The sequence below is a fragment of the Engystomops pustulosus genome, chromosome 1 (genome assembly GCF_040894005.1).
Source record: "Engystomops pustulosus chromosome 1, aEngPut4.maternal, whole genome shotgun sequence".
Classification (NCBI taxonomy): domain Eukaryota; kingdom Metazoa; phylum Chordata; class Amphibia; order Anura; family Leptodactylidae; genus Engystomops; species Engystomops pustulosus.
The window spans coordinates 183,305,383-183,333,102 of record NC_092411.1 but is presented as its reverse complement, the minus strand read 5'-3'; the positions used below and the strand labels follow the sequence as shown (position 1 = coordinate 183,333,102).

The window sequence follows — 27,720 nt, the reverse complement described above, 5'->3', positions numbered from 1 at the left end:
CGCATCATGGATGTGCAGCCGACAAATCTGCGGCAACTGTGTGATCATGTCAATATGGACCAAAATCTCTGAGGAACGCTTCCAGCACCTTGTTGAATCTATGCCACGAAGAATTGAGGCAGTTCTGAAGGCAAAGGGGGGTCCAACCCGTTTCTAGCATGGTGTACCTAATAAAGTGGCCGGTGAGTGTATGTGGCTAGTGTACACGTCTCACTCCATGTATTCAGTGGTTGGAATGTATGCCTTCCTGTATGCAGTCTATGTGTTAACAAGTATGTGCATGTATGTGTAAAATGTTAAGACATCCACGTTCTGAACATGTGTGTATGTGTGTTTGCTTGCACTTCCGAAATTAGTGGATAACAAATATAAGAAGATTACCACAGTAACAGAGCCTGAATCTATGATTAAGTGCCCCTGGTTTATCATGGTTGATTTTGATAGATTTGGTAGATTTCCTTTAAGCCATCATTTTAGATGCTGATCTGTTGGTTTCAAATTTTATATGCTATTACTGTAGGCAGTAACTTTAGCAGATCAACTGTGAATATATGAAGTTCAAAATCATGGGACAAAATGTCTCTGGAATGGAAAGAATCATATTTAAAAAAATATAGTACCACCTTTCAAATTTGTCATAACCCCTATTGAAGGAATGACTCACAGATTTCAAGTAGCTCCAGTCAGAACAAATCTCCACAGAAGTCCTGTCAAAAGATTTTTCTTAAATATGGAAATGTGTACTTCCTGGTGACTCACACAGTTTCCTTCTTTATAAATTCACATTTTTGGTGACAAGTTGATTGGAAATGTTGTAAATATTACAGTATCCACTTAAATGGACTTTAATAAGGATATTCATTTCCAACTTAAAAAACTTCAAAAGTTTAAAGTAAGGTATGTGACAGGAATCTGTGTTACATGTATATTTATGTGAAATGTTCTGTATAAGAATACCTTTTTATAATAACTTCAATGTACAACATTTTGCTATTCCTTTAATGCAGCTAATTAAAAATTCTCAAATATTCTTAAATTGTTATTTCCTATTGCTTTGTTTCTACAAAAACTATGTATCTTCATGCTGACAGACTACAAAAAAAGAAAATATGTTGTCTGATACTTGTTTTAATTCCTCCTGCATATGAAAGAAAAAAAGGGGGACTTAAATAAAAGTCTGCCAATATATCCTGCAGTAGCCCCTTTATGAACATGACTCACACAGCCTTTATGCATACCTAGGTGTGCTTCAACTTTGAATACACCTCTATTTGCTAGCCTCACTACATAAATAATAGTGTCAGACTGCTGATATTTCTCATTACTCGGGAGTCCTTAAATTAATGGGCATACGATTGATTTATTAATCGCACACTGTGTTCTTATCTATTTTACAAGAGTGGGTGCAATGTCAGTGTACCATCAGAATCCACTGCTGTTACATAGATTTGATAGTGGATGCTCAATTGATATATTTTTCATATCCTCCATTACACAGACACTTTCTATTCAGTAACAAAGGATGCATAGTTTATGTTACTAGTATAGAAAGTGACTGTTACTAGTATAGAATCAATGACAGTCACTTTCTATTCAGCAACAGTGGATGCATTATTTATGCACAATCAAAACCCCTGTTACTCGCATAGAATAATTCTCAACGCATTTCCCCCACTGATATAATTGGGTTCATCAGAAGAGTATTTATTATATTATGAGGGATGGTAGAACAAAATAACAAACAGAATGCCGGCGTCCTGATGGTGGGGGACGACGGTTACATAGTCAGCTGTGAGTCAAGGCGAGCGAGTGCCGATATATATAGTGGATGAAACTTCACCCCACTCCGCCCACTCACAGAAGTCATCCCTGACACCTATTGGTTCAGGCCGAGCGAAAAATCATAGAGAAGGATGGGAGGAGTCCCCTCCAGGCAAGTCCAATTATGGACATCGGCAGTATGACATAGAGATAGATATCCACTGAGAACACACCTCTCCCCATCTGAGTAATAAAGACTCCTAAACAGATATACAAATATCTGTATATCTGCTCCTAAACAGATATACACATAGGTGCACAGGTATGAGTAGGAATACATATATAGTAATGGATGTGCATAGTTAACAATATAAATAGTTATCCCTTAGTATCCCTGTTATAGTTATCCCTGAGTATGGTCTGAACAAAGACCTATCAAGATCAGCCTATACCTCTCCCCTCAACATCACTATTGTTATCAGAGCTACAGAAACCGTTCACAGATCAAAATAATTTATGTGTTTGGGGTCAGAAAGATCTATCTTGAATACTTGGTATGATCTTACCGCTGACCCATAAATTTGATCTATTAAGTCTATACATATTGTATATGGTACACCTCTAATATAAGGGTACCTTATCTATACCATAACACTGTTTCCAAAAGGAGACAGACGCCAGCCCCTAGAGAACTTTACATAATGCCAAGAGATATCATAATATAAAGTGCCCATCAATATATATTGGTTTGTTGTCATTTATTTCCCTAAGGGGCCAATTGAAGATGTAAGGACATTAGGGGAGATTTATCATAAGTCTCTTAGAGCAGAACTATTCTAGTAGCCCATGGCAACCAATCAGGGCTCAGCTTTCATTTTCCCACAGCTGTTTATAAAATTAAAGCTGAGCTCTGATTGGTTTCCATAGGCAACAAGGACAGTTTTACCTCAGAAACTTGATGATTAATGTACCCATTGTCTCTGTATGTTCATGATGGTACATTTATAGGTAAATAACATTTGAATCCTTATATCCACCAACATTTACAGAAAAATGAAGTGACTCTAAAAATAAATTGCACGTCCCCAGGATGAAGTTAGATTATATATGTACTGTGCAGCGTATTGATAAAAGATTATTTCAATAAAGGCAGAGAACGAAATTCCATCATTCAACCCAGCTGGTTTAACAAGGTTGATACGGAAAATCCACTGCACCTCTTTTCTCAGGATTTGGTTATCCCAGTCGCCTGTTCTTGGTGGACGTCTCATTTTTTCAAACGCCTGGAACGATAAGGATTTCGGGTCACCATGATGAAATTAGTGCACATGTTTAGAGATGGGTTTATCCCTGGCATTTGTCACATCTCCCACATGTTCCAAAATGCGAGTTTTGAATTTGCAGAGTGTTTTTCTCACATAGTTTAATGGGCATGGGCATGGGATGAGGTAGATCACGCCCATGGTGTGGCAATTAACAAATTGCCCATTGTCATAAGTAATAACCGTGGATGTACTTTTAAACTTATTTCTTTGGTGGATGAACTTACATGCCTTGCATTTTCCACACTTAAAAGTACCCTTTATCTGACATTTGTCCAGCCAGGTTTTTGCAGAGACGCATGGGGTGAGGAAACTATGGATCAAAGGGTCCTTTAAATTCTGTATGTGACAGATGGAGGACTTCCCACTGTATCGCTGATATCTCAGTCTTTCTTGAGGACATACCAGAATTTCTCCAGTATGTCCCTTACTGCTGAGGCCTAGTTGAAAGTACCTATTAGGCGAATAATGCCCTCACTTCTTTTATTCACAGAAGTAACAGTTCAGACCTATTGATATTTTTGCGGTCCTCTTGGTTGATTCCACAACTGCTAGAGCGTTAACTCCTCTTGAGAAATCTTCTCGAAAGGTAACCATTTTGAACAGTTTTTTTCAGTGAGGTGTTAATCAATTATAAACGGCATTTCATACCAATAATTTCAGTGAGAACACGGTCATGTGATGTTAAACAGGTGCACAGCTTGTTAGAATCACATGACGGTAATCAGAGCCATGTGTTATAACGTACACCTGTGTGACATCACATGACCATGAACCGATTCTTATTGACAGGAATCAAACAATAAAGCTTCCTGTTAAATGACAGGATAGATGCTGGACTAAAATCACAGTTTAAAAGCAATCATGGACCAATGGCATGATATCAAAAATCATATCCTGCAATTCATGTTAAATTACAACATAATGATACAAAAACAAAACATTTCCAATTCCATATTAAATATCAGTATATAGACATCAGGTCTTCCCGATAATTTAAACCTTTTGGTATTTTGCTATTTAGATTCATGATCCAAAAAATCTCTTGTTTCCACAAAGCACTAGTGTTTGTCTATAAGCGTTTGGTAGCACCTGCAACAACAGTGGTTTTCTTGACATCACTGATGTGTTCGCTAGTGTGAATGCCTTCTTATTTAGATCATATAAACATATAACAAAAGCAAAACACATTAAATAGCTTTCTCCTGATATCTACAATATTCCTTAACATTAATATAATACAAATATGTGGGAAATCCACTGTCAGACAACTAGGGGGAAAAGCCTACTTGATAAAAGACAGTCACACCATCTTCAGTGGTACATAGTGTTATAAGTTGTCCACCTCCAATAGAGGAAAGTATTAAGAGTGTTTGAGATTCATTTATTATCCCAGTATAGATCCATTACGCATCACTGTTAACCCCTTAACCTATTACGTCACACGCCGGGTGCAGGTACATGGAGAGGGCTCAGGGGCTGAGCCTTCTGGATCGTCGCTCCCCGTGACGCCGCTAGGGAAGGGGGGGTGGCAGTGGTCGCATGACAGCCGCGGGTCCTCTGAAGACCCGAGGCTGTCTAGTTTTAACCCCTCCATTGCAATGTGCGATTAGCATATTGTAATGAATGAGGAGGAAAATCCCCATATACTGCCATACTGTAGTATGTAGAAAAAAACTAAGAATTAAAATCACCCCCCTTTCTCTAGAACTGATATAAATATTAAAAAAAATAGTAAAAATCATAAACACATTAGGTATTGCTGTATCCAAAAATGGTTGATCTATCAAAATATAAGAACATTTTTACACTGTGTTTAACGAAAAAAAGCACCCAAAGTCAAAGTTTTTTGCCATTTCGAAAAATATAAAGAAATTCAATAAAAAGTGATCTAAAGGTCGTAAAGTCCCAAAAATGGTATCAATAAAAACGTCATCAAAAGTTTCAAAAAATGAAACCAGCCACAGTTTTGTACACCAAAGTATGAAAAAGTTATTAGCGCCACAACATGGCAAAATAAAAAAACTGATTTTTTACAGGAGGTTTTAGTTTTTGTAAGTGTATGAAAACATTAGAAAATCTATGCAAATTTGGTATCCCCGTAATCGTACCGACCCAAAGAATATAGTAGACATATCATTTGGGGCGTACAGTGAAATTCGGAAAATCCAAGCCCACAAGAAAACATTCCAAATGTGCCAATTTCACTGCATTTGAATTTTTTTTCCTGCTTCCCAGTACACGGTATGGGATGTAAAATACCATCATTTTAAAGTGCACAGAAAACAAGCCATGATGCAGCTCTGTACATGTAAAAATGAAAAAGTTATACATTTTTGAAGGTGGGGAGTGACAAATGAAAACACAAAATTGAAAAAGGGCTGCGGCGGGAAGGAGTTAAAGTGAAAACTGGATACAGCCTACTTACTAACACTGCATATCAACCTGTTTTGCTAATATTTAACTTGTTTTATTGCTCTTCCCCTGATGTACCTCTTTGAGCATTGTACATGCGCTTACATCATACATACTATTGATGTTAATGCTTTGGATGGTACATTTATGGTTACAGAAATCAATGGCACACATAAGCTCTAGTTTCTGTACTCATACCTTATTTCTTTAAAACATAATACATCTGGAATGTGATCTAAATCTAGTTAAAATCTCTTGTCCGTAATAAAACAGCTCAAGATAGCTGAATATACTGTGGCTTACATAGCTGAGGTTCAGCGAGCGCAGCCAATACTGTATTTAAATCCTTTAAAACCACAACCACAATTAAAGACCACCTTAACTTTGGCTAAAGCCTCAGGTCACTGCATATCTTGGCAATGTATATAAGTAAGGGTTTCAATAACTACAAAGGATTTCATCTGCTATAATATAGATTCATCTGAGAAAGTTAACATTGCAGAGACATAACATCTGTGATGGCTACAGTTACATACACTCACAGAAATATGAATTTGAAGAGTAATAAGTAACGGCATTCACTGAAGCTGGATATCAATTGTTAGCCTCTCTACTTTTTGAAAAATTCACTGAGAGTGGGGGAATAGAGAGAATCAAAGGTATAAAATATGACTTTTAATAGATATGCACTAAAAGAATAACATGAATGTGTTGAGGTAATCGACCTTCACCACAAATAGGTATTTTTTATATTTTATTTAAAAAAGTATCAACACAACTGGCCCCAGTTCAGAACCTATTAAGGTTGACTTAGACTGAGACCAGAGAAAGCAGCGGGCGTATAGGCTACTGAATATTACCATAAGCCCTGCATATAGCGGATGTCGGGCAAATATGGCAGAGCCACCCCTCTCACAGATGGTTCGATAAAATGCGGACAGCTAAAGATTAGCACCAGTATTCTAGCCGTATATTTGGCCTGACCTGGAGTAAACTTAAAAATGTATCGGAGGCTATCTGCTCGTGTCAATTAGTGGATAGGGGACTGCTAATAGGTCTAACTGGAGTAAAGATAACTCCTAGCTGCTCGACCCCTACAGCTGTCAAATATTCGCTATCCTGAGCTAGCACTCCTATGATACTAGGACCCAACGCGTTTCCTGACTCACTAACATTCATCAGGGATCAGATATATTATAGAGAGATATACACATATTGTGTGATGGTACACATTCGCATAGCGTGTCCCCGCATTGATAACAGCGGCAGCGCGCGCGAGGGGACGCTAGGTTTTTAAAGCCAAAGTCCTTCCCCTTCATGAGCGGGAGGAGTGGCCCATGGCCAATCACGAGGGTCGGAACGGGCCCAGCCCTCGAAACAGGAGACGCCCCCAGTGTGTACGATGTTCCGGCCAATAACAGAGCCGGAGGCGGAGATCCGCCCACAGTCACGTGATCGCAGACGGGTCACGTGAGTGTGCGGGCGGAACACGCCCCCAAACTCCGAGTCACATGGTCGCAGGAGCCGAGTGGACCGGAGGACCGCCCAGGCCGCGCCCCAGTGTATGGTCATTGGTAAGCCGGGGGTGTGTAAACAATACAAAGGATATTGGACCACTCCCCCCTATGGAAGCACGAAACAGGGGGACTTAATAGCAAAGTAATAGAAAAAAGGGTAAGAGGGGATGCTCGTCACCTAGCATCCTTGATCGGGTCTGTAAAGGGCCTGGACCCAACAGAGACGAGGGGACAAACTCAGAAACACAGAGGTAATTGCGAGTACAGGAAAACGAAATAGGGACAAAACAAGGAGCCTGCAGTAACGCAGCACTCGAATATTGTCCTACTACGTAAAGGGACAGAAAAAAGGGGGTCATATGTACAAACGGAACCACAAGAAAAAAAAAAAAAAAAAAAAAGGGGGCAAATGTGGTGGGACAGGGGTGGGAACATATTTCTGGGAATACTAGCATAGAGATTGCTTACCCAAAAGTAATGGAAGAAATGGAGGAAATTGAAAAAATTACACAATGGTATGTCCAAATGTCAGTGGAGATTACAGAAAACTGGTGAATGACAACTTCTCATTGAGACCATTTGGTTCTACCGTATTCAATGTGTAGATCCATCTGGTCTCTTTTTGTTGTATCAGTCTATCCCAGTTCCCTCCCCGTTTGGGGGGTCTGATTTTCTCTATCACCTGAAAACGTAAAAGTTTAAAATCGCCATTGTGGAATCTGGCGAAATGTCTTGCCACTGTGGTGTCCCTCCTGTTCCTAATGTCACCCACGTGCTCCTGAATTCTAATCTTGACCTGACGGTGCGTTTTGCCCACATAGTTCATAGGGCAGGGGCAGGAAAGTAAATACACTACCCCTGCTGTCCTACAGTTGGCGTATTCCCTTATGGAGTATACATTACCAGTGCTAGCGCACTGGAAACTGTTCCCCAGTAGAACCAGTGGGCAGATGTTACAATTCCCACACCTAAAGGTCCCTGGACCCGTTGGGAGCCATGTAGAGGGGGACCGAGAAGGTTCGAGATGGCTGTGGACGAGCCTGTCTCTGAGATTTTTCCCCCTCCGGTAAGTAACTGAAGGGTGGGGTGATAGAGTAATAAGTAACGGCAGACTGTAAAAAGTAAAATATTCATACAAAACAATAAAAGGCTAAAGTGATATTTTCCCAATATGCACATTATGATGATAAAACAAAGAATTCATAAAGGGCCTCTACCATTTTAATATACTGCAATCAGACAGGTGAAGTGAATAACATGGGTAACGTCATATTGAAGATGATGCATTGGGGGTAGAAAAGAAATTGACAAGTATAATGATCAGAGAAACTTGGTCAAATAGTGATGACTCGATAACTGTGTCAGAGACTCAAAATGACACGTCATTACAGGCGGTCCCCTACTTAAGGACACCCGACTTACCGATGACCCTTAGTTACAGACGGACCTTCCTGCCCACTGTGACCTCTGGTGAAGCTCTCTGGATGCTTTCCTTTAGTCCCAGATTTCAATGATCAACGGCAAGGTGTCTCTCAAGAAGTTTTATTGATAATACTTGTTCTCATTACAGCAAAAAATTTTGAAAATCCAATTGTCACTGGGACAAAAATACTGCCTGTATATACTTTCACTAACAGGAGGTATCTATTGTAGGTATCTACAGTGGAGATCAAAAATAGAGAACATTGTATGATCATTGATTTTTTCAGAAATAATTTAATCTTCATTGATCAAATTTGCTGACTTTTTTTGTAACATGTCACCCTTACCCACCCTCATTTACAAAATTATAAAAGTATATCAATGTAAAACCTTTATTTTACAAAAAATGTGATGATCAAAATTAGAGAACAGAAATTACTGGAGAAAGATTCTAACTAAATTTTATGAAAGTTAAACAGTCACTTTCAGTATGAAGTGTACAGGCCTTTGCCTTGAATGACTTCAGCACATCTCGGACACAGAACATCACTAGTCTCTTACTCTGCTCTGGTGTGATTTGGGTCCACTCTTCTTCCTGTCTCGTCCAGTTCTTTGATTCTTGTGGGGTTTTTTTAGCCATTACTTTGCACACTCTGATTTTCTAGAGGTTTTTATTGGGTTTAGATCAGGAACCTGGGCTGAACATTCTATTGTTTTAATGTTTTCTGTTTCAGGGAACTGGGTTACCCATTTTACTGTGTGACAGGGCACATTGTACTGCATTAAAATTGCTGACTGAATGAGTGAAGAAAATTCTGATAGATGGCAGAGTGAATGCAAGTGTGTGTTTGTATGAGGGGTCCAACTCCTTCACCTTTCACTGACTTTTTTACAAAATTTGGGTTCATTCTTTCCCCATGTCGATGAAAATAATGTTTCCCATCAGACCCAAATAAATTAAAGGACATCTATCATCAGATTCCCTGATGGGAGATGATATATATTTACCTCCCAATCCTGCCCCCTATAAAGTAATGTGATTTTAGCAGAAATGGGAATGGCCATATTTAGAAGAAATTAAGGTTTTTAAAATATTCAAATGAGCTTAAGGCGCTCTGCAGAGCACCTCCAAACTCCTCCTTCAATTAATTTATTTTCTGCAAATCTTTATACTTTGTTGTTTGCACAGCCTTAGTTCATATCAGCCAGCTGTGCAAATAACATTGTGTAAAGATTTGCAAAGAGCTAGGGGACGTCACGGCTCTCTGCTCGAAGTGTGGGCGGAGGCAAGAGGAAATAATGAATAAATAAAAAGATGGACGAGCGCGGTGGTGCTCTACAAAGTGCTTCAGGTCCATTTGAATATTTTAAAAACCTTAATTTCTTCTAAATGCTCCCTTTCCTATTCATACTAAAATCACATTACTGCAAAGTGGATGGGACTGGGAGGTGAGAATAATCATCTACCACCAGGGAGTCTGATGGTAGATGTCCTTCAACCTTGCTTTCATCACTCAAATAAACTGTGCACCACTTCTTCTCTGTCCACATCACTCAAATAAACTGTGCACCACTTCTTCTCTGTCCACATAACATGAGATGTTTGGTCACTGTAGAGTGTGGTTTCAGTCCAAATGCTCTTAAACGTTATGACACTTTATAAGTAGACAGATCCTTACCCCGTTCAGTGCTGAACTGGCGAGTAATTTCAGTTGCAGTGTGGAAATTATTGCCTGTGGAGATTTTCTGCATTATCCTGTCCTCTCTTGTGTTTGTCTTTTGAGGTTGACCAGGCTTCTAGGAGCTCTTGAATGAGTTTGTTAAGTTGTGAAGATGCAATATTCTGGAAATCACAGACTTGGAATGACCAGCTTGTCTTGGTATGGCTGATAGGGTCACCCCTTTGACCTTCACCTGGACAACCTTCTGATGGAGGGTTTCAGTAACTTTAGAATGGCACCTTAATTAAGGTAATTAACACCAGGTGCCAAATAAACATCAATAACTTGCAAGTATCTAAAAGCGTTCTCTAATTTTGTTCAGTGTTCTTTTTCATTTATCTCATTTAAATTTTTATTCTGTGCTTTAGAATATATACAATATATATATGCGAGACACAGTTGTGGTATAGACACTTCTTAAATACATGTGCAAGCAGTTTGCACTAGAAAGAATGGGCAAAGTCGGGCAGAAAACTGGTACAAAGCCTTGAGTAAATGTGCCCCAATGTCTCAACACATCGTGACTGAGCCGGGCAGCCAATTATCTCCCTATAGAGAGGGTAGGGGTAAGAAGTACTAATACCCCTCCCTTCTCCAGCTGGTTGTGTGCTGTGCCTATAATTTGGCTCAGTGTGCTTTAAGCCTTTATGTGTGCATAAGAATCTTGCTATTTCATGCACATGTTATAACACTAAGTACCTTAAGTCAGTGGGTCTTGGAAGCAGTTTTTTCTTGCCGCTAAAGTATACATCAAAGTCTTCTGTCTTTAGCCGATGAGAATAATCAATATATCCAGACAACTCCTGTCCATGTGAATTTTTATCACGGATAAAAATGATAGACTGAAAGAAAAAAAATATCAAAATTATGCACAAAAAAGGTGAAATCATAGACTATTGCTACATTCTGCAAACGTTTAAAATATATGAAAAAATATAAATAAATGCATTTGATTAGGTGCTTTTTAGTGTATCTAAACAAATGTTTTAATTTTTATATTTGAATTGGTATATATTTGTATCCATTTGGTCTCTACTCAAATTTTCTGATCATTCAGTGACTGATCAGTGACTGATGACTGATTAAATCCTGATGACAGCCTATTTGACTATATATAGGTCCATATGTTTATATATTGAACTACAGTTTTTAAACCTGTAAACTTGACAAGGGCTGCAGTACAAAGCTGAAAGCTGTTGTTTTAACCATTCTTCACCAATAAAACAAACCTAGGAAGCTGTGTCTGATCTTTGGAGCAAGTTTCTTCACTTGTATTTCATAAATATGTTAAATATAAAAAGTTAGTTAAAAATAAGTTTTTTAAATTGATACCTTCCCTTTAACCATACTATTACGGGGAGGTGATTAAAAGCATCTACCATCAGGTTATCTGATGGTAGATGTCCTTTAATGGTATATTCCAGGATTGGAGCACTGGGAAACAGCTTGAATGCAGAGATCTCTCAGCCAGGGGCGCACCTACCATGAGGCGAGTTGAGAAACTCGCCTCAGGCGGCAGCGCCTCCTGGTGGACGGAGGGGCGGCATCAGGTAGGTCACTCACCGCAGCTCGGCTGGGAACGTCCTGGCCGCCCCTCCTGCAGCCGCCTCCCGAACCGCCTCTCCAGGACCCTCGGCCCACCTCTCCTGTCCGCGCGGCCTGCCTCTCGCAGCCATCCGGCCCGCCTCTGGCAGCCACCCGGCCCGCCTCTCCTGTCCGCGGCCCGCCTCTCCTGTTCGTGGCCCGCCTCTCGCAGCCAACCAGCCCGGCTCTCCCGTCCGCGGCCCGCCTCTCGCAGCCAGTCGGCCAGCCCTTTGCAGCCACCCGGCCCGCCTCTCCCGTCCGCGGCCCGCCACTCCCAGCCACCCGGCCCGCCTCTCCCGTCCGCGGCCCGCCACTCCCATCCACCTGACCCACCTCTCCCGTCCGCGGCCCGCCACTCCCAGCCACCTGACCCACCTCTCCCGTCCGCGGCCCGCCTCTCCCAGCCACCTGACCCACCTCTCCCGTCCGCGGTCCGCCTCACCTATCTGCGGCCCACCTTTCCCACTCGCCCGCCGTCCACGTAAGTATGTATCTATTTTATAGTAAGATGTGTGGGTATATATATATATGTTTATATTCATCTGTATATACTGTATGGTGAGTGTGTGTGTATGTATACTGTATGACTGTATAGAAGTGTGTGTATACTGTATGTGTGTAGCGAGTGTGTGTTTATGCATGCTATATGAGTGTATATGCTGCATATTTGCTGTATATATGTGTACACAGGGGCGCACCTACCATGAGGCGAGTTGAGAAACTCGCCTCAGGCGGCAGCGCCTCCTGGTGGACGGAGGGGCGGCATCAGGTAGGTCACTCACCGCAGCTCGGCTGTGAACGTCCTGGCCGCCCCTCCTGCAGCCGCCTCCCGAACCGCCTCTCCAGGACCCTCGGCCCGCCTCTCCTGTCCGCGCGGCCTGCCTCTCGCAGCCATCCGGCCCGCCTCTGGCAGCCACACGGCCCGCCTCTCCTGTCCGCGGCCCGCCTCTCCTGTCCGCGGCCCGCCTCTCCTGTTCGTGGCCCGCCTCTCGCAGCCAACCAGCCCGGCTCTCCCGTCCGCGGCCCGCCTCTCGCAGCCAGTCGGCCAGCCCTTTGCAGCCACCCGGCCCGCCTCTCCCGTCCGCGGCCCGCCACTCCCAGCCACCCGGCCCGCCACTCCCAGCCACCCGGCCCGCCTCTCCCAGCCACCCGGCCCGCCACTCCCAGCCACCCGGCCTGCCTCTCCCGTCCGCGGCCCGCCACACCCATCCACCTGACCCACCTCTCCCGTCCGCGGCCCGCCACTCCCAGCCACCTGAGCCACCTCTCCCGTCCGCGGCCCGCCTCTCCCAGCCACCTGACCCACCTCTCCCGTCCGCGGCCCGCCTCACCTATCTGCGGCCCACCTTTCCCACTCGCCCGCCGTCCACGTAAGTATGTATCTATTTTATAGTAAGATGTGTGGGTATATATATATGTTTATATTCATCTGTATATACTGTATGGTGAGTGTGTGTGTATGTATACTGTATGACTGTATAGAAGTGTGTGTATACTGTATGTGTGTAGCGAGTGTGTGTTTATGCATGCTATATGAGTGTATATGCTGCATATTTGCTGTATATATGTGTACATGCTGTATGACTGTGTGTGTATATCTACATATACTGCCATATAGTATATTTTACATGGTGGTACACTGAATGTATCTATATTGCATGGCGGAACGCTGTATATAATATATGGTATATGGCGGCATGGTGTATGTATTATATGGTATATGGTGGCACAGTGTATGTATTATATGGTATATGGCGGCACAGTGTATGTATTATATGGTATATGGGGCACGCTGTATGTATTATATGGTATATGGTGGCACAGTGTATGTATTATATGGTATATGGGGGCAAACTGTATGTATTATATGGTATATGGCTGCACGCTGTATGTATTATATGGTATATGGCTGCACGCTGTATGTATTATATGGTATATGGGGGCACACTGTATGTATTATATGGTGGCACGCTGTATGTATTATATGGTATATGGCGGCACGCTGTATGTATTATATGGTGGCACGCTGTATGTATTATATGGTATATGGCTGCACGCTGTATGTATTATATGGTATATGGCAGCATGCTGTATGTATTATATGGTGGCACAGTGTATGTATTATATGGTATATGGTGGCACAGTGTATGTATTATATGGTATATGGTGGCACGCTGTATGTATTATATGGTATATGGCGGCACAGTGTATGTATTATATGGTATATGGCAGCATGCTGTATGTATTATATGGTGGCACAGTGTATGTATTATATGGTATATGGTGGCACAGTGTATGTATTATATGGTATATGGTGGCACAGTGTATGTATTATATGGTATATGGTGGCACGCTGTATGTATTATATGGTATATGGCGGCACAGTGTATGTATTATATGGTATATGGCGGCATGGTGTATGTATTATGTGGTATATGGGGCACACTGTATGTAGTATATGGTATATGGCGGCACGCTGTATGTATTATATGGTATATGGCGGCACACTGTATGTGTTATATGGTATATGGGGGCACGCTGTATGTATTATATGGTATATGGGGGCACACTGTATGTATTATATGGTATATGGGGGCACGCTGTATGTATTATATGGTATATGGGGGCACGCTGTATGTATTATATGGTATATGGCTGCACGCTGTATGTATTATATGGTATATGGGGGCACGCTGTATGTATTATATGGTATATGGCTGCACGCTGTATGTATTATATGGTATATGGCAGCATGCTGTATGTATTATATGGTGGCACAGTGTATGTATTATATGGTATATGGTGGCACAGTGTATGTATTATATGGTATATGGTGGCACAGTGTATGTATTATATGGTATATGGTGGCACAGTGTATGTATTATATGGTATATGGCGGCACAGTGTATGTATTATATGGTATATGGCGGCATGCTGTATGTATTATATGGTATATGGCTGCACGCTGTATGTATTATATGGTATATGGCGGCACACTGTATGTATTATATGGTATATGGCGGCACAGTGTATGTATTATATGGTATATGGCGGCATGGTGTATGTATTATGTGGTATATGGGGCACACTGTATGTAGTATATGGTATATGGCGGCACGCTGTATGTATTATATATTACATGAAGGACGCCGGATGTATTTTATGATATATGGTGGCACGCTGTATTGATTTTATATTATATGGCGGATCGTTTTATGTATTTTGTTCTTTGTGGTAACTTGCTGTGTGTATTATATAGTGAACGGTGGCACACTTTATGTATTTTGCATTGCTTTATTTTCATATTAACCCAAAATGATTGGGTCTGGTCCTGACGCTCCTTGATATATTACATATATGGATTGTGTGTGTGTGTGGGGGGGGGGGCGTCTTTGTATAGCTCGCCTCAGGCAGCAGAAAGGCTAGGTGCACCCCTGTGTGTACATGCTGTATGACTGTGTGTGTATATCTACATATACTGCCATATAGTATATTTTACATGGTGGTACACTGAATGTATCTATATTGCATGGCGGAACGCTGTATATAATATATGGTATATGGCGGCATGGTGTATGTATTATATGGTATATGGTGGCACAGTGTATGTATTATATGGTATATGGCGGCACAGTGTATGTATTATATGGTATATGGCGGTACGCTGTATGTATTATATGGTATATGGTGGCACAGTGTATGTATTATATGGTATATGGGGGCAAACTGTATGTATTATATGGTATATGGTGGCACAGTGTATGTATTATATGGTATATGGTGGCACAGTGTATGTATTATATGGTATATGGTGGCACAGTGTATGTATTATATGGTATATGGTGGCACAGTGTATGTATTATATGGTATATGGTGGCACAGTGTATGTATTATATGGTATATGGTGGCACGCTGTATGTATTATATGGTATATGGCGGCACAGTGTATGTATTATATGGTATATGGCAGCATGCTGTATGTATTATATGGTGGCACAGTGTATGTATTATATGGTATATGGTGGCACAGTGTATGTATTATATGGTATATGGTGGCACAGTGTATGTATTATATGGTATATGGTGGCACAGTGTATGTATTATATGGTATATGGTGGCACAGTGTATGTATTATATGGTATATGGTGGCACGCTGTATGTATTATATGGTATATGGCGGCACAGTGTATGTATTATATGGTATATGGCGGCATGGTGTATGTATTATGTGGTATATGGGGCACACTGTATGTAGTATATGGTATATGGCGGCACGCTGTATGTATTATATGGTATATGGCGGCACACTGTATGTGTTATATGGTATATGGGGGCACGCTGTATGTATTATATGGTATATGGGGGCACACTGTATGTATTATATGGTATATGGGGGCACGCTGTATGTATTATATGGTATATGGGGGCACGCTGTATGTATTATATGGTATATGGCTGCACGCTGTATGTATTATATGGTATATGGGGGCACGCTGTATGTATTATATGGTATATGGCTGCACGCTGTATGTATTATATGGTATATGGCAGCATGCTGTATGTATTATATGGTGGCACAGTGTATGTATTATATGGTATATGGTGGCACAGTGTATGTATTATATGGTATATGGTGGCACAGTGTATGTATTATATGGTATATGGTGGCACAGTGTATGTATTATATGGTATATGGCGGCACAGTGTATGTATTATATGGTATATGGCGGCATGGTGTATGTATTATGTGGTATATGGGGCACACTGTATGTAGTATATGGTATATGGCGGCACGCTGTATGTATTATATATTCCATGAAGGACGCCGGATGTATTTTATGATATATGGTGGCACGCTGTATTGATTTTATATTATATGGCGGATCGTTTTATGTATTTTGTTCTTTGTGGTAACTTGCTGTGTGTATTATATAGTGAACGGTGGCACACTTTATGTATTTTGCATTGCTTTATTTTCATATTAACCCAAAATGATTGGGTCTGGTCCTGACGCTCCTTGATATATTACATATATGGATTGTGTGTGTGTGGGGGGGGGGCGTCTTTGTATAGCTCGCCTCAGGCAGCAGAAAGGCTAGGTGCACCCCTGCTCTCAGCACAGCTATTTGAAAAAAAAACCCCAAGTCCAGCTATAATCCTTGAATATAAATGCTTTTTTACAAAGACCTGACAATATCTTTGTATAGTAAAAACTGCCGGTAGACTCCCTTTACTATCTGTAAAAAAGGGAGTATTTATTCAGCTGGCAACTATGATTTACATGGTGTTCCAACAGCTACAGTATGGAAGGCACTGGTATGTACGTAAACTCTTTCCTGTATCCAACACCCAGCCACCATATGTCTTCATCCTACTCTTCACCCACTATGATGCTTACCATGTAGATATTTTAATGCTTAATATTCACACTAAAACTTGCTTGTCTCTTCTGTGGACATGGCATAATGTGATGACTGAAGAAAATGTTTTTTTTTCTATCAAAGTCAAAACCACACTAAAAATACATTGTTAGATGTTAAACATATTTAACTAATATTCAGCACCAAAACTTCAGCACTCAGAACACCCACAGTATACCTGGCCGAAATTCTCCAGACACCATACTAGTCTCTTGTAACTGTGCCACACTAATCTAGACTGTAATGCCACAAATATTTTTCCAGTTTCTATACTAATATATTATGACAGTTTCCTACCTACATGTGCCATTGCAATTTCTTAATGTCAAATGTAGACTCACCCACAACCCTGGTCAACTACCTAACAAGCCTCACAAACCTTGTTGGTTTGGGACTTTTGGTCGACAATCAGAAAACACGGGTTATGGGGATAAAACATTTATTTAATTCTTAAAGGTTGGACTTGATGGACTTGCGTCTCCTTCCAGCCTTATATACTATGATACTATGAGACAGACAAGTGAAGTCGACTGAACCAGGTCAAGTCCAAGTGGGTGGTTAAGCACGGAATCGATTGACAAGAGACTGATCAAATAACGAAGCAGAGGTCTGGTACACAGTTATCAACACGATAGCAAGCAGAGACAGAGAAAGATAACAGGAGACTAGTAAAACCAGGAAGATGTAATGGAACTGGACAGATATAAAAGGACTTCCTGGACACCATCCCCACAGCTGACTGGACCAATCATTTATCACTCAAATGATTTGTTGCTAGGCTGAGCTGCAGAAGAACTGGGTGTGATAATCAGTCCTTATACGCGGCAACCTAAGCAACAGTTCACATACGCAAAACCCAGTGAAAAATCAACGCTTTCTAACTCTTCTAAAGCCACTTTAATGAATCTGACCAGCAGCGGAGCTCCAAAGTCAGACATAGAACTTAGGAGATTGCCTAATGAAAAATAACCCCCATGGACATGGTATTTCCAACGGTTTTCCAGATGCCTTAAAATAGTATTAACATAGTATATACTGTAACAAAATAACATTACTACATACATATAGTAGAAAAATACAGCTGCAATTAGAGCAAAATATATATAAAAATTATTAGTTGGTTACCCAACATGTCGATTCTGTGCTCCTGCAAGTGATAAATCAGTAGGTTTCTCATTATAGACATGAAGGCATGATCCATGCCTTCATGTGTATAATGTATTCTAGTAACCTTTGTTAGAATGCTAAGAAACACGGGACTTACACTTATATGGATGAGAAGGCATATAAAAAAAACTCTACAGATTTTCCATCATTGTACCTTCTACAGTTCCTCACATATATTTTTTACTGCTGAGCAAAGAGCAAGCTGATTCCCTTAGCCGAAACCTTTTTTTATTCCTACTGAGATTATACGTCCATTAACTTGTTCAACAACATGGCATTTTGTCTCCTGCTAAGAGTCAGATTAAGAAGTACTATTTATCTAGTCACACCAGTTCATCAGAACAAAAGAAGGATCAACAATACTTAGCATTCCCTTTCCCTCTCCCACCTGTGATAGCAACACATTTTGCAATACATTTACTGCAAAGAGTCAATGAACTGCAGCTGCACATCTTCAGCTTATGACACATGACTTAAGTGGGACATTCGATATAAGCTAAACTCAGACCTATCTGCTTTCAAGACACTTAAGAAGGAAAAAGAAAATTCAAGCAAAATGAAAAGACAATTTGAAGTTCTCAATGTCAAATTAAGATAAATACACAGATCACTATTATTCTAGAAGGAAAGAGAGTGGGCTATGTGATAATAAAGGGGGAATAAAAAATTGAAATAGTATTAAAATGAAAAATGTATTTCAGACCTTAATAATATTTTTAATCATTTTGGATTTGCTCATGACAATTTTTACCATTAAATAAGATTTGTAAAAAGACAATAACAGTTGATTTTATAACATCCATCCCGTCTGCTCGTGACAGCTAAGGGAAAATCCCTGTGCATTTCATGCATGTTATGTGGTATTATATTGCGTTACAGCAAGTTCACACTGGCACCAGCTACAGCAAGCGAATAAAGCGAGGCGTACATTATAAGTGAGTAATTAACAGAATAACAGTGAAGTACTGTGTACTATTCCACAAGTTTAATGCAATTAGATGGCCAGCAATAAAAAGTGCCATGTTTAAACGGATCTGTCACCAGCTTTTACACCACTAAACTACGAGCCTTCTCAGGTAGGATATGTAATGTTCGTCCTAGCTTTCCCTTTTTATGTTAAAACTATAAAAATCAGCTGCAAAGTAATATGCAAACAAGCTTAGAAAAAGTAATTTCATGGCTGAGATGAGTAACTTTTACAGGCTGGAAATGGATCATCACTTCAGAAACCTCTATCCTGGGCTCAGCAGAACCTAGAACCATGGTTTAATAGTTTAGCTAAGAATCTCAGCTTTCAAATTGCACTAGTTTTATGGTTCTGTGTGGTGCAAAGATTTTGAACAGGCAGTTGAAAACATAGTTATAAATGCAAGTTGCAGATAAAAATCCAATATATAGTACATTTTGGATAGAAGTAGAAGAGATACTTTTCATTTAGATGGCTGTGGGTGACAATATAGTAAAAGGTAGTACACTAAAATAGCTTTTTAAATTTGACATCCCTAACATAAAAGAGTTAAGTAGAATAAAATGCTCCTGTGGTTTCAGTCATTATTGAGATGTTAAAGGAGATTTTTCCCAAAGGCTCTTTGCTGTGTTAAATCGGACAGCTTTACTGTGTGTTGATGACTTCTCTTTTCTGGGAAGGAAAAAAGGAGCTTGTTCTTTCAAACAATGTGCAAGTAAACTTGAGACACCGAAGAATGACAAATTACAAAGAGGAGCTGAGAAAAACAAAGGCAGACAGTCCCACCATTAAGCCCCTCCGCAGGCCCTTGTTGTCCCAACAATGTAACAGGTGCTCCTTTTAGCCCATCTGTAGGTTTACAGAGGAAGGCCTTCAGCAAATTACAAGGAGCATTTTTATTACTCTTCCAAGAAGGACCAGGTCAATTAGAAGAAAACATTTTCTCTACTGATCATAAGCTTAAATCATGTGTTGTCTTATGTCGTCACATTATAAAAGCTACACAAAGACACAGAAGTGAAGTGTTTTACTACTGATCTTCACTTTCAATTCTGTGAATACATCCTTGGGTTTACAATGTTTTTGGGTTAAAATTATCTACTGAAGTAACACCATGTTTCTGGGTGCAGGAATCCCCAATGCATTGCACAAAACCACTATATGCTATGTACACAGAGAAAATGCACACTTATCTGTGTTAAATCTGACTATAATGAAGAATAATTGTTAAATATCATGGGCTACAATTTAATGTAAATACAACTTAGAATTAACTATACAAGAGTGAACTATTCAATCTAGTTAACTATCAATTACACATACAGTGGGTACCCACTTGGTTAGATACATACACACTCTATCCCATGTTGACAGAAGGAACATAAAAGTAGATTTTTTGCCTAATTTTTTAAACAAGAAAAAGTGAAATATCTGAAATATCACATGGTCAAACGTATTTAGACCCTTTGCTGTGACACTCATATTTAACTTGCATGCTGTCCATTTCTGATTGTCCTTTGGATTTTTTTACTCCTTCAGCTGTGTTTAATTAAACTGATTAGACTGACAGCACACAGTGCATGTCAGAGCACATGAGAATCATGGGGTCTAAGGAACTGCCCAAGGAGTTTAGAGACAGAATTGTGGCAAGGTATATATCTATCCAAGGTAACAAAATCATTTCTGCACCACAACTCTTTGGTGGTGCGACACTAAGCAATCATGGGAGAAGAGCCTTGGTGAAAGAGGTAAAGAAGTTCACTTTGCCTGAGGAGGGGAATGGAAAAAAATTCCATAAAGTCACAGCAGCCCTTCACCAGTTGGGGCTTTATGGCAGAGTGTGCTGACCAAAGCCTCTCCTCAGTGCAATACATATAAAAGGCTGCATACAGTTTGCAAAAAAAGGACTCCCAGACTATGACAAATAAGATTCTCTGGTCTGATGAGAAGATAAAGTGGGGACAGGAGACAAGAAAAAAGGGCGCTGGATGTGTAGGTTAACTCAGTAACTCAGGATAGCTGGATATCAATAATTTGTATAGGTGTACACTCACCTTGTTGAGTTGCGCAAAATGGCACAACACATATAGCAGGTATTGTTAAAATTGGAGCGGTCTGCAGCCTCTTGGGGTTCCGGTGGGTTTACTGGCTCAAAAGGGTCTGCTACTCAATACTGCGCAGAGGGTCTGAATACGTATGACCATGTGATATTTCAGTTTTTCTTGTTTAATCATTTAGCAAAAATATCTACTTTTCTGTTTTTTTCTGTTAAGATGCAGAGTGTACATTAATAATAAAAAATAAAAAATTATCTTACCAATTGGGGTTTGAATACTTTCCATACCCAATGTATTTCTTATAGCCAAATACAGGCATGGGGTACAGCTGGGAAGAGAGGGAGTACACATCACTAATCTTTAGAAGTGACTGCCTTTGTGAATTACAATGTATTATCAGTTATAGCCACTTTCACCTTCAACCCAAGTTGCTCCAAGATTAATGACTTGATGTCATTGAGACAATACTTCTGCAATCTTTATACTAAATTGTACTAGGAGTACAGCTTTCTCAATTATCTGTTAATATATTACTAAATGAAAGAGTGACAGCAAGTAGTGGCATTTTGTTTCCAATAGTCTGTTATCACAATATGAGCAGGTAGAGTCATAGTCCCTAACAAATGAGATTAAAATATCTGTTCAAAAACAGTTCAAGTATATTGGGACACATTTATCACAATCGGCATTCTAATCCTAGGTATGTTTTTGAATCCAATCTAAGCAAAGTTAAAAAACTAAGAAAAACAAATTGAAGGCAGTCTGCTGTCTTCAACAAGTGTCATCTGCTGGATGCATATTGTAGAGAAATGTTCTTTTCAAGATACATTCATTATGACTGCCTCTGATGAAAATATAGAAAATATACAGCAAGGGGGGGCTCATGTTAGCACTTTTCATGTACATTTGTGTAGTACAGAACAATGTAGAACAGAATTATGCCTCACTTCCCTCTGACTTATCTTGAATAAGAAGCCTTATATGATGCTTGACAAAGATTGTCTAATGATTGCAACGTTGCATCTGGATGGAATAAAACACTCCTTGTGAGTTTAACTGTTCTTGTGCTGTGCTGCAACTTCTTTTGCTTGATTGGTTTTATAGAGGACCCTGGACCATGGTTGATGGAGTGTGAGCACCCTCCAAATTGGGTTGCTGTCTACTCCATCGATATTATCATGAATACGGTCACCAAAACCCCAGGGGATTAGGATTAATCTGCTAGCACCAGATCCTTGGTCCTTTGACTTCCGATTGTGAAGTTAGAACTCCAAGGTTTGGGATCTGATCCAAGTAGTAGACAGGGCTGTGTGTTTACATAACCCTCAAAAGCACAGGGGTGCCTTTTGGCCGTTCTTGTCCTGGGGGATTATTTTGGGATTATTATGTCATGGATGGCTGCATGTAACTTCTTCATGAATTTTTGGTAAATATAGGGCTGCACGGAAGCTGAGTGAGTAGCACTTCTGCCTCGCAGCGGTGGAGTCCTGGGTTCAAGTCCCACCCAGGTCAACATCTGCAAAGAGTTTGTATGTGCTCTCTGTGTTTGCATAAGTTTCCTTTGGGTACTCCCATTTTCTCGTACACTCCAAAACATACTGGTAGGTTGTTTAGATTGTGAGCAGGGACCAATTTGGCATGCTTTGTGCAGCAGTATGTAACCTGTAGGCGCTATATAAATAAAGAATTATTAAATATGCTATTGTGAGTACTACTGCATCAATGGGGCTATTACACACAGTCCTGAGCAAATTGAGCAGACACTTTCTTCTGCAATGAAGTTTTGGTACACTTTTACCCCACTCTATATACACCCATGTTAGATGCACAGAAATGGTTTTTCATCCATATGCTGTCTTTTTAATTGATGGCACACTGACACATTAATTTTTATTATAGAAAGAGACACAACACTCACGGGTGACTCCAGAGATCTCTTCCAATGCAGATATGTTAATGAGATAAAAGAAGAATTGTACATGCAACACGATGTAAAAAGTCAACGCGTTTCGATGCCTAGCATCATAGGTTTGTTGTAGATACTGGATGAGTGTGTATATATGCTGTATATCTGTGGGTATGTGTTGTTTATGCTGGATGTGTGTATATATGTGGTAGATACTGGATGTGTGTGTATATATGCTGCATATCTGTGTGTATGTGATATACACTCACCGGCCACTTTATTAGGTACACCTGTCCAACTGCTCGTTAACACTTAATTTCTAATCAGCCAATCACATGTAGACATGGTCAAGACGATCTCCTGCAGTTCAAACTGAGCATCAGTATGGGGAAGAAAGGTGATTTGAGTGTCTTTGAACGTGGCATGGTTGTTGGTGCCAGAAGGGCTGGTCTGAGTATTTCAGAAACTGCTGATCTACTGGGATTTTCACGCACAACCATCTCTAGGGTTTACAGAGAATGGTCCGAAAAAGAAAAAACATCCAGTGAGCGGCAGTTCTGTGGCCGGAAATGCCTTGTTGATGCCAGAGGTCAGAGGAGAATGGGCAGACTGGTTCGAGCTGATAGAAAGGCAATAGTGACTCAAATCGCCACCCATTACAACCAAGGTAGGCAGAAGAGCATCTCTGAACGCACAGTACGTCGAACTTTGAGGCAGATGGGCTACAGCAGCAGAAGACCACACCGGGTGCCACTCCTTTCAGCTAAGAACAGGAAACTGAGGCTACAATTTGCACAAGCTCATCAAAATTGGACAGTAGAACATTGGAAAAACGTTGCCTGGTCTGATGAGTCTCGATTTCTGCTGCGACATTCGGATGGTAGGGTCAGAATTTGGCGTCAACAACATGAAAGCATGGATCCATCCTGCCTTGTATCAACGCTTCAGGCTGGTGGTGGTGGTGTCATGGTGTGGGGAATATTTTCTTGGCACTCTTTGGGCCCCTTGGTACCAATTGAGCATCGTTGCAACGCCACAGCCTACCTGAGTATTGTTGCTGACCATGTCCATCCCTTTATGACCACAATGTACCCAACATCTGATGGCTACTTTCAGCAGGATAATGCACCATGTCATAAAGCTGGAATCATCTCAGACTGGTTTCTTGAACATGACAATGAGTTCACTGTACTCAAATGGCCCACAGTCACCAGATCTCAATCCAATAGAGCATCTTTGGGATGTGGTGGAACGGGAGATTCGCATCATGGATGTGCAGCCGACAAATCTGCAGCAACTGTGTGATGCCATCATGTCAATATGGACCAAAATCTCTGAGGAATGCTTCCAGCACCTTGTTGAATCTATGCCACGAAGAATTGAGGCAGTTCTGAAGGCAAAAGGGGTCCAACCCGTTACTAGCATGGTGTACGTAATAAAGTGGCTGGTGAGTGTATATATATAGGATGTGAGTGTATATGCTATATATCTGTGTGTATGTGTTGTATACACTGGGTGTGTGTGTATATATGTTGTAGACACTGGATGTGTGTGTATATATGCTATATATCTGTGTGTATGTATATGCTGCATATCTGTGTGTATGTATTGTATATGCTGGATGTGTGTGAATATATGTTGTATATACTGGATGTGTGTGTATATATGCTATATATCTGTGTGTATGTGTTGTATATACTGGGTGTGTGTATATATGTTGTATATACTATATATCTCTGTGTATGTGTTGTATATACTGAATGTGTGTATATATGCTGCATATCTGTGTGTATGTATTGTATATGCTGGATGTGTGTGTATATATGTTGTATATACTGGACGTGTGTGTATATATGCTATATATGTGTTTGTATGTGTTGTATATACTGGGTGTGTGTGTATATGCTGCATATCTGTGTGTATGTGTTGTATGTACTGCATGCGTGTGTACAATTATGTATGTAGGCCCCATTCAAAGGTTTGCTATGGGACCCAGTCACTGATTAACGCATTTTTCTGCAGACATACGACTCAGCAACGGATTATATTCTGATGACACACGAACCCTTTTTGAGGCCTTATAACATCGGTTTGTGCACATGAAGTCTAAATGCTACATTGAATGGGATACCAGTAAGAAAGTTGAGTAATACAAGAACATCATAAAAATAAAACTGGCAATAAATATTTTAAATGCCTATTATCACTTGTGCTAATATGTTTCATTTGGACATTCTATCCTCTAGTGATTCTTTACACACTCCGAATAACCTCACAATTTTAGTGTGTATATATGTGAATTTGCCAAATTAAATATATCATAGTCATTTTCTAAAAAGCATAGTATTTTATGACCAACATCACGGTGAGCTAGAACATACGCGGCAGTCACACACACTGTTCATACCTCACCCTTCACAATCAATCGTTCACCTGCTCATATGGTGTGCACCTGTGATTTGTTGGCACACGATACAAGAAATGCATAAAGTATAACGCCAAGTAACCCCTCCAGTGACTCTGGAGACAATATATTCTTAGAGTTCATGTTCCATATTGCATTCCATTTTGGTAACACTATCACACCTCCCAGGTGAAAAGGTGAGCTCCATGGCCACTGCATGCTGCTCATATGTCTCAGGTATCAAAAACACCTGTACAAAACTATTTGCTTCTAGCCTTCCATAAAAATAAAAGCAGCCCCACATTTCTGTTCCTTGTAATACCTTTGGGCATAGAGCCTACTGATTAATCATGGCTGCAGAATTAAAACTATTCCCAGAAGATCTATAGGTTCACAGAGTCTTCAGATATTTTCCAGCTAAGAATGAAAAAGTCCACATGTAGAATTCTCATTCTAGTTTTCAGCAGCAGAGCAGACATTATGCTCCAACTATAGTTATTTGCAAAGGCGTGTTTCATGTCCTTATGGTAAGTAGTTTATTTGAAAATAAAAGCTGATGCTTTATGCGTCGTTACCCATGTCATTCCCCAGCCATGGTACCCATGTTTGTATTCAGGACCACAATCAGGGAGGGACTACTGGGACTGCAGTATTGGGCACAGCCAGAACAGGGGGCCCAGGCACCCCAGTCACAGTATCAACGGCCCCCATCAATTTTACATGTGTCTCTTTGAGAAAGGTAACCATAGCAGCAAGTTTCTCCTTTATCTGCTGCCAATCACAGATGCACAAAATGTGGCACATTTACTGACCCGTCCTGTTGACGCCGCCGATCCAGAATGTCCGGCGACGATTCGGAGCTCCCGCAATTCACTAAGATCATGCGTCCAATTTCCTGCATGTGTCGCTTCCCCCGCTGAGGTCCGCCGGAGTTCACCTTCTTCTTCCCGGTGCATGCAAGTGCTGATCTTGCGTCACAATTTGGTTTATAAATTCCGCGGTTTGTCCAAATCAGTTGGGTTGTTTGACGTCCACGCCCGCCAATTTGTGTCGCTTGCAAGCCGGCGCCGATGCACCACAATCCGATGGTAAATGTGCCCCAATGTGTTAATATCAAACGTCCACTCAGTGAAAACCTGGGGTTGGTCTGTATCTGCAATCAGGATTCACCCTATAATGTAGACAGAAATGAAAGATCCCGATCTCACAGAATGCAGGAAATCTGCTGCCTGTAAGATGAATCCTGTGCCAAGTCCCTTTCACAGGGCTTTGACGTGTGTGGCCCTGTACAGGTGGATGTGATGTCATCATCATGAAGCGGTGGGGCCTGGGATGAAGACTGCAGCAGTGGAGAGGTAAGTATTTACCAATTTATATGTTTACTTGGAGCTCTGTGACTATGTGTTACTGGAGGCACTGTGACTGAACTTCTGTGGGGGCACTGAGACTATGGACAACTGCGGTGGGCATTGTGACTATGGGCTACTGGGGTCACTGTAACTGGGCTACTGTGAGGAACACTGGGATTAGGAACAGCTATGAGAGCACTGGGACTATAGGTTATCATGGTGAGCACTGAGATTATATTGACTACTGTAAACGCATCATTTCTTTATTGGCTTTTGTGGTGGCAGTAATCTCTAGCTGATAAAGAGATCAGTATTAAGTTTGTAATAAGAAGGTTGAAGAGCTGTTGATGAAATGAGAACCTTACCTAAATTTTTTCTGTTGCTAAATTTGCCGAGATAATTAGTGACTTGAAGAAGATGACACTATGCAGCAGGTTTATTTAAATTACTGTGTTTATCCAGTAAGCAATAGACCATCTAGAACAGTGATGGCGAACCTATGGCACGGGTGCCAGAGGTGGCACTCAGAGCCCTTTCTGTGGGCACTCAGGACATCAGCCCAGGACAGAGTTCACCAAACAGGACCAAATCTATCAAATCTTCCTGCTGTTCCAGGGAACTTGGAGAGAAGCTATAATGAAAGTCTGAATTTGTCCACCTTCTTTCTACTGTATTGGGGGCCTTAGGTGGCCGATACAATTGAAAGAA

The 27,720-nt window shown here is 40.8% G+C and overlaps 1 protein-coding gene and 1 long non-coding RNA gene across 3 annotated transcripts in view; one reads left to right on the top strand and one right to left on the bottom strand.

The window, feature by feature from the left end:
• Window positions 1-27,720, bottom strand: part of CFAP299 (cilia and flagella associated protein 299) — a 281,113-nt gene that overhangs the window by 53,484 nt on the left and 199,909 nt on the right. Inside the window, exon 4 of the mRNA XM_072126591.1 lies at window positions 10,858-11,000. Coding sequence (XP_071982692.1) covers window positions 10,858-11,000 — 143 coding nt within the window. The remainder of the gene's footprint in view (window positions 1-10,857; window positions 11,001-27,720) is intronic.
• Window positions 1,699-25,392, top strand: LOC140099211 (uncharacterized). Of its 2 annotated transcripts, none has more exons than XR_011850085.1 (4): window positions 1,699-2,083; window positions 3,577-3,672; window positions 23,253-23,381; window positions 25,282-25,392. It is a non-coding gene; the product is annotated as an uncharacterized lncRNA (long non-coding RNA). The 2 variants fall into 2 exon arrangements; XR_011850084.1 differs by lacking the exon at window positions 1,699-2,083 and adding an exon at window positions 2,700-2,769.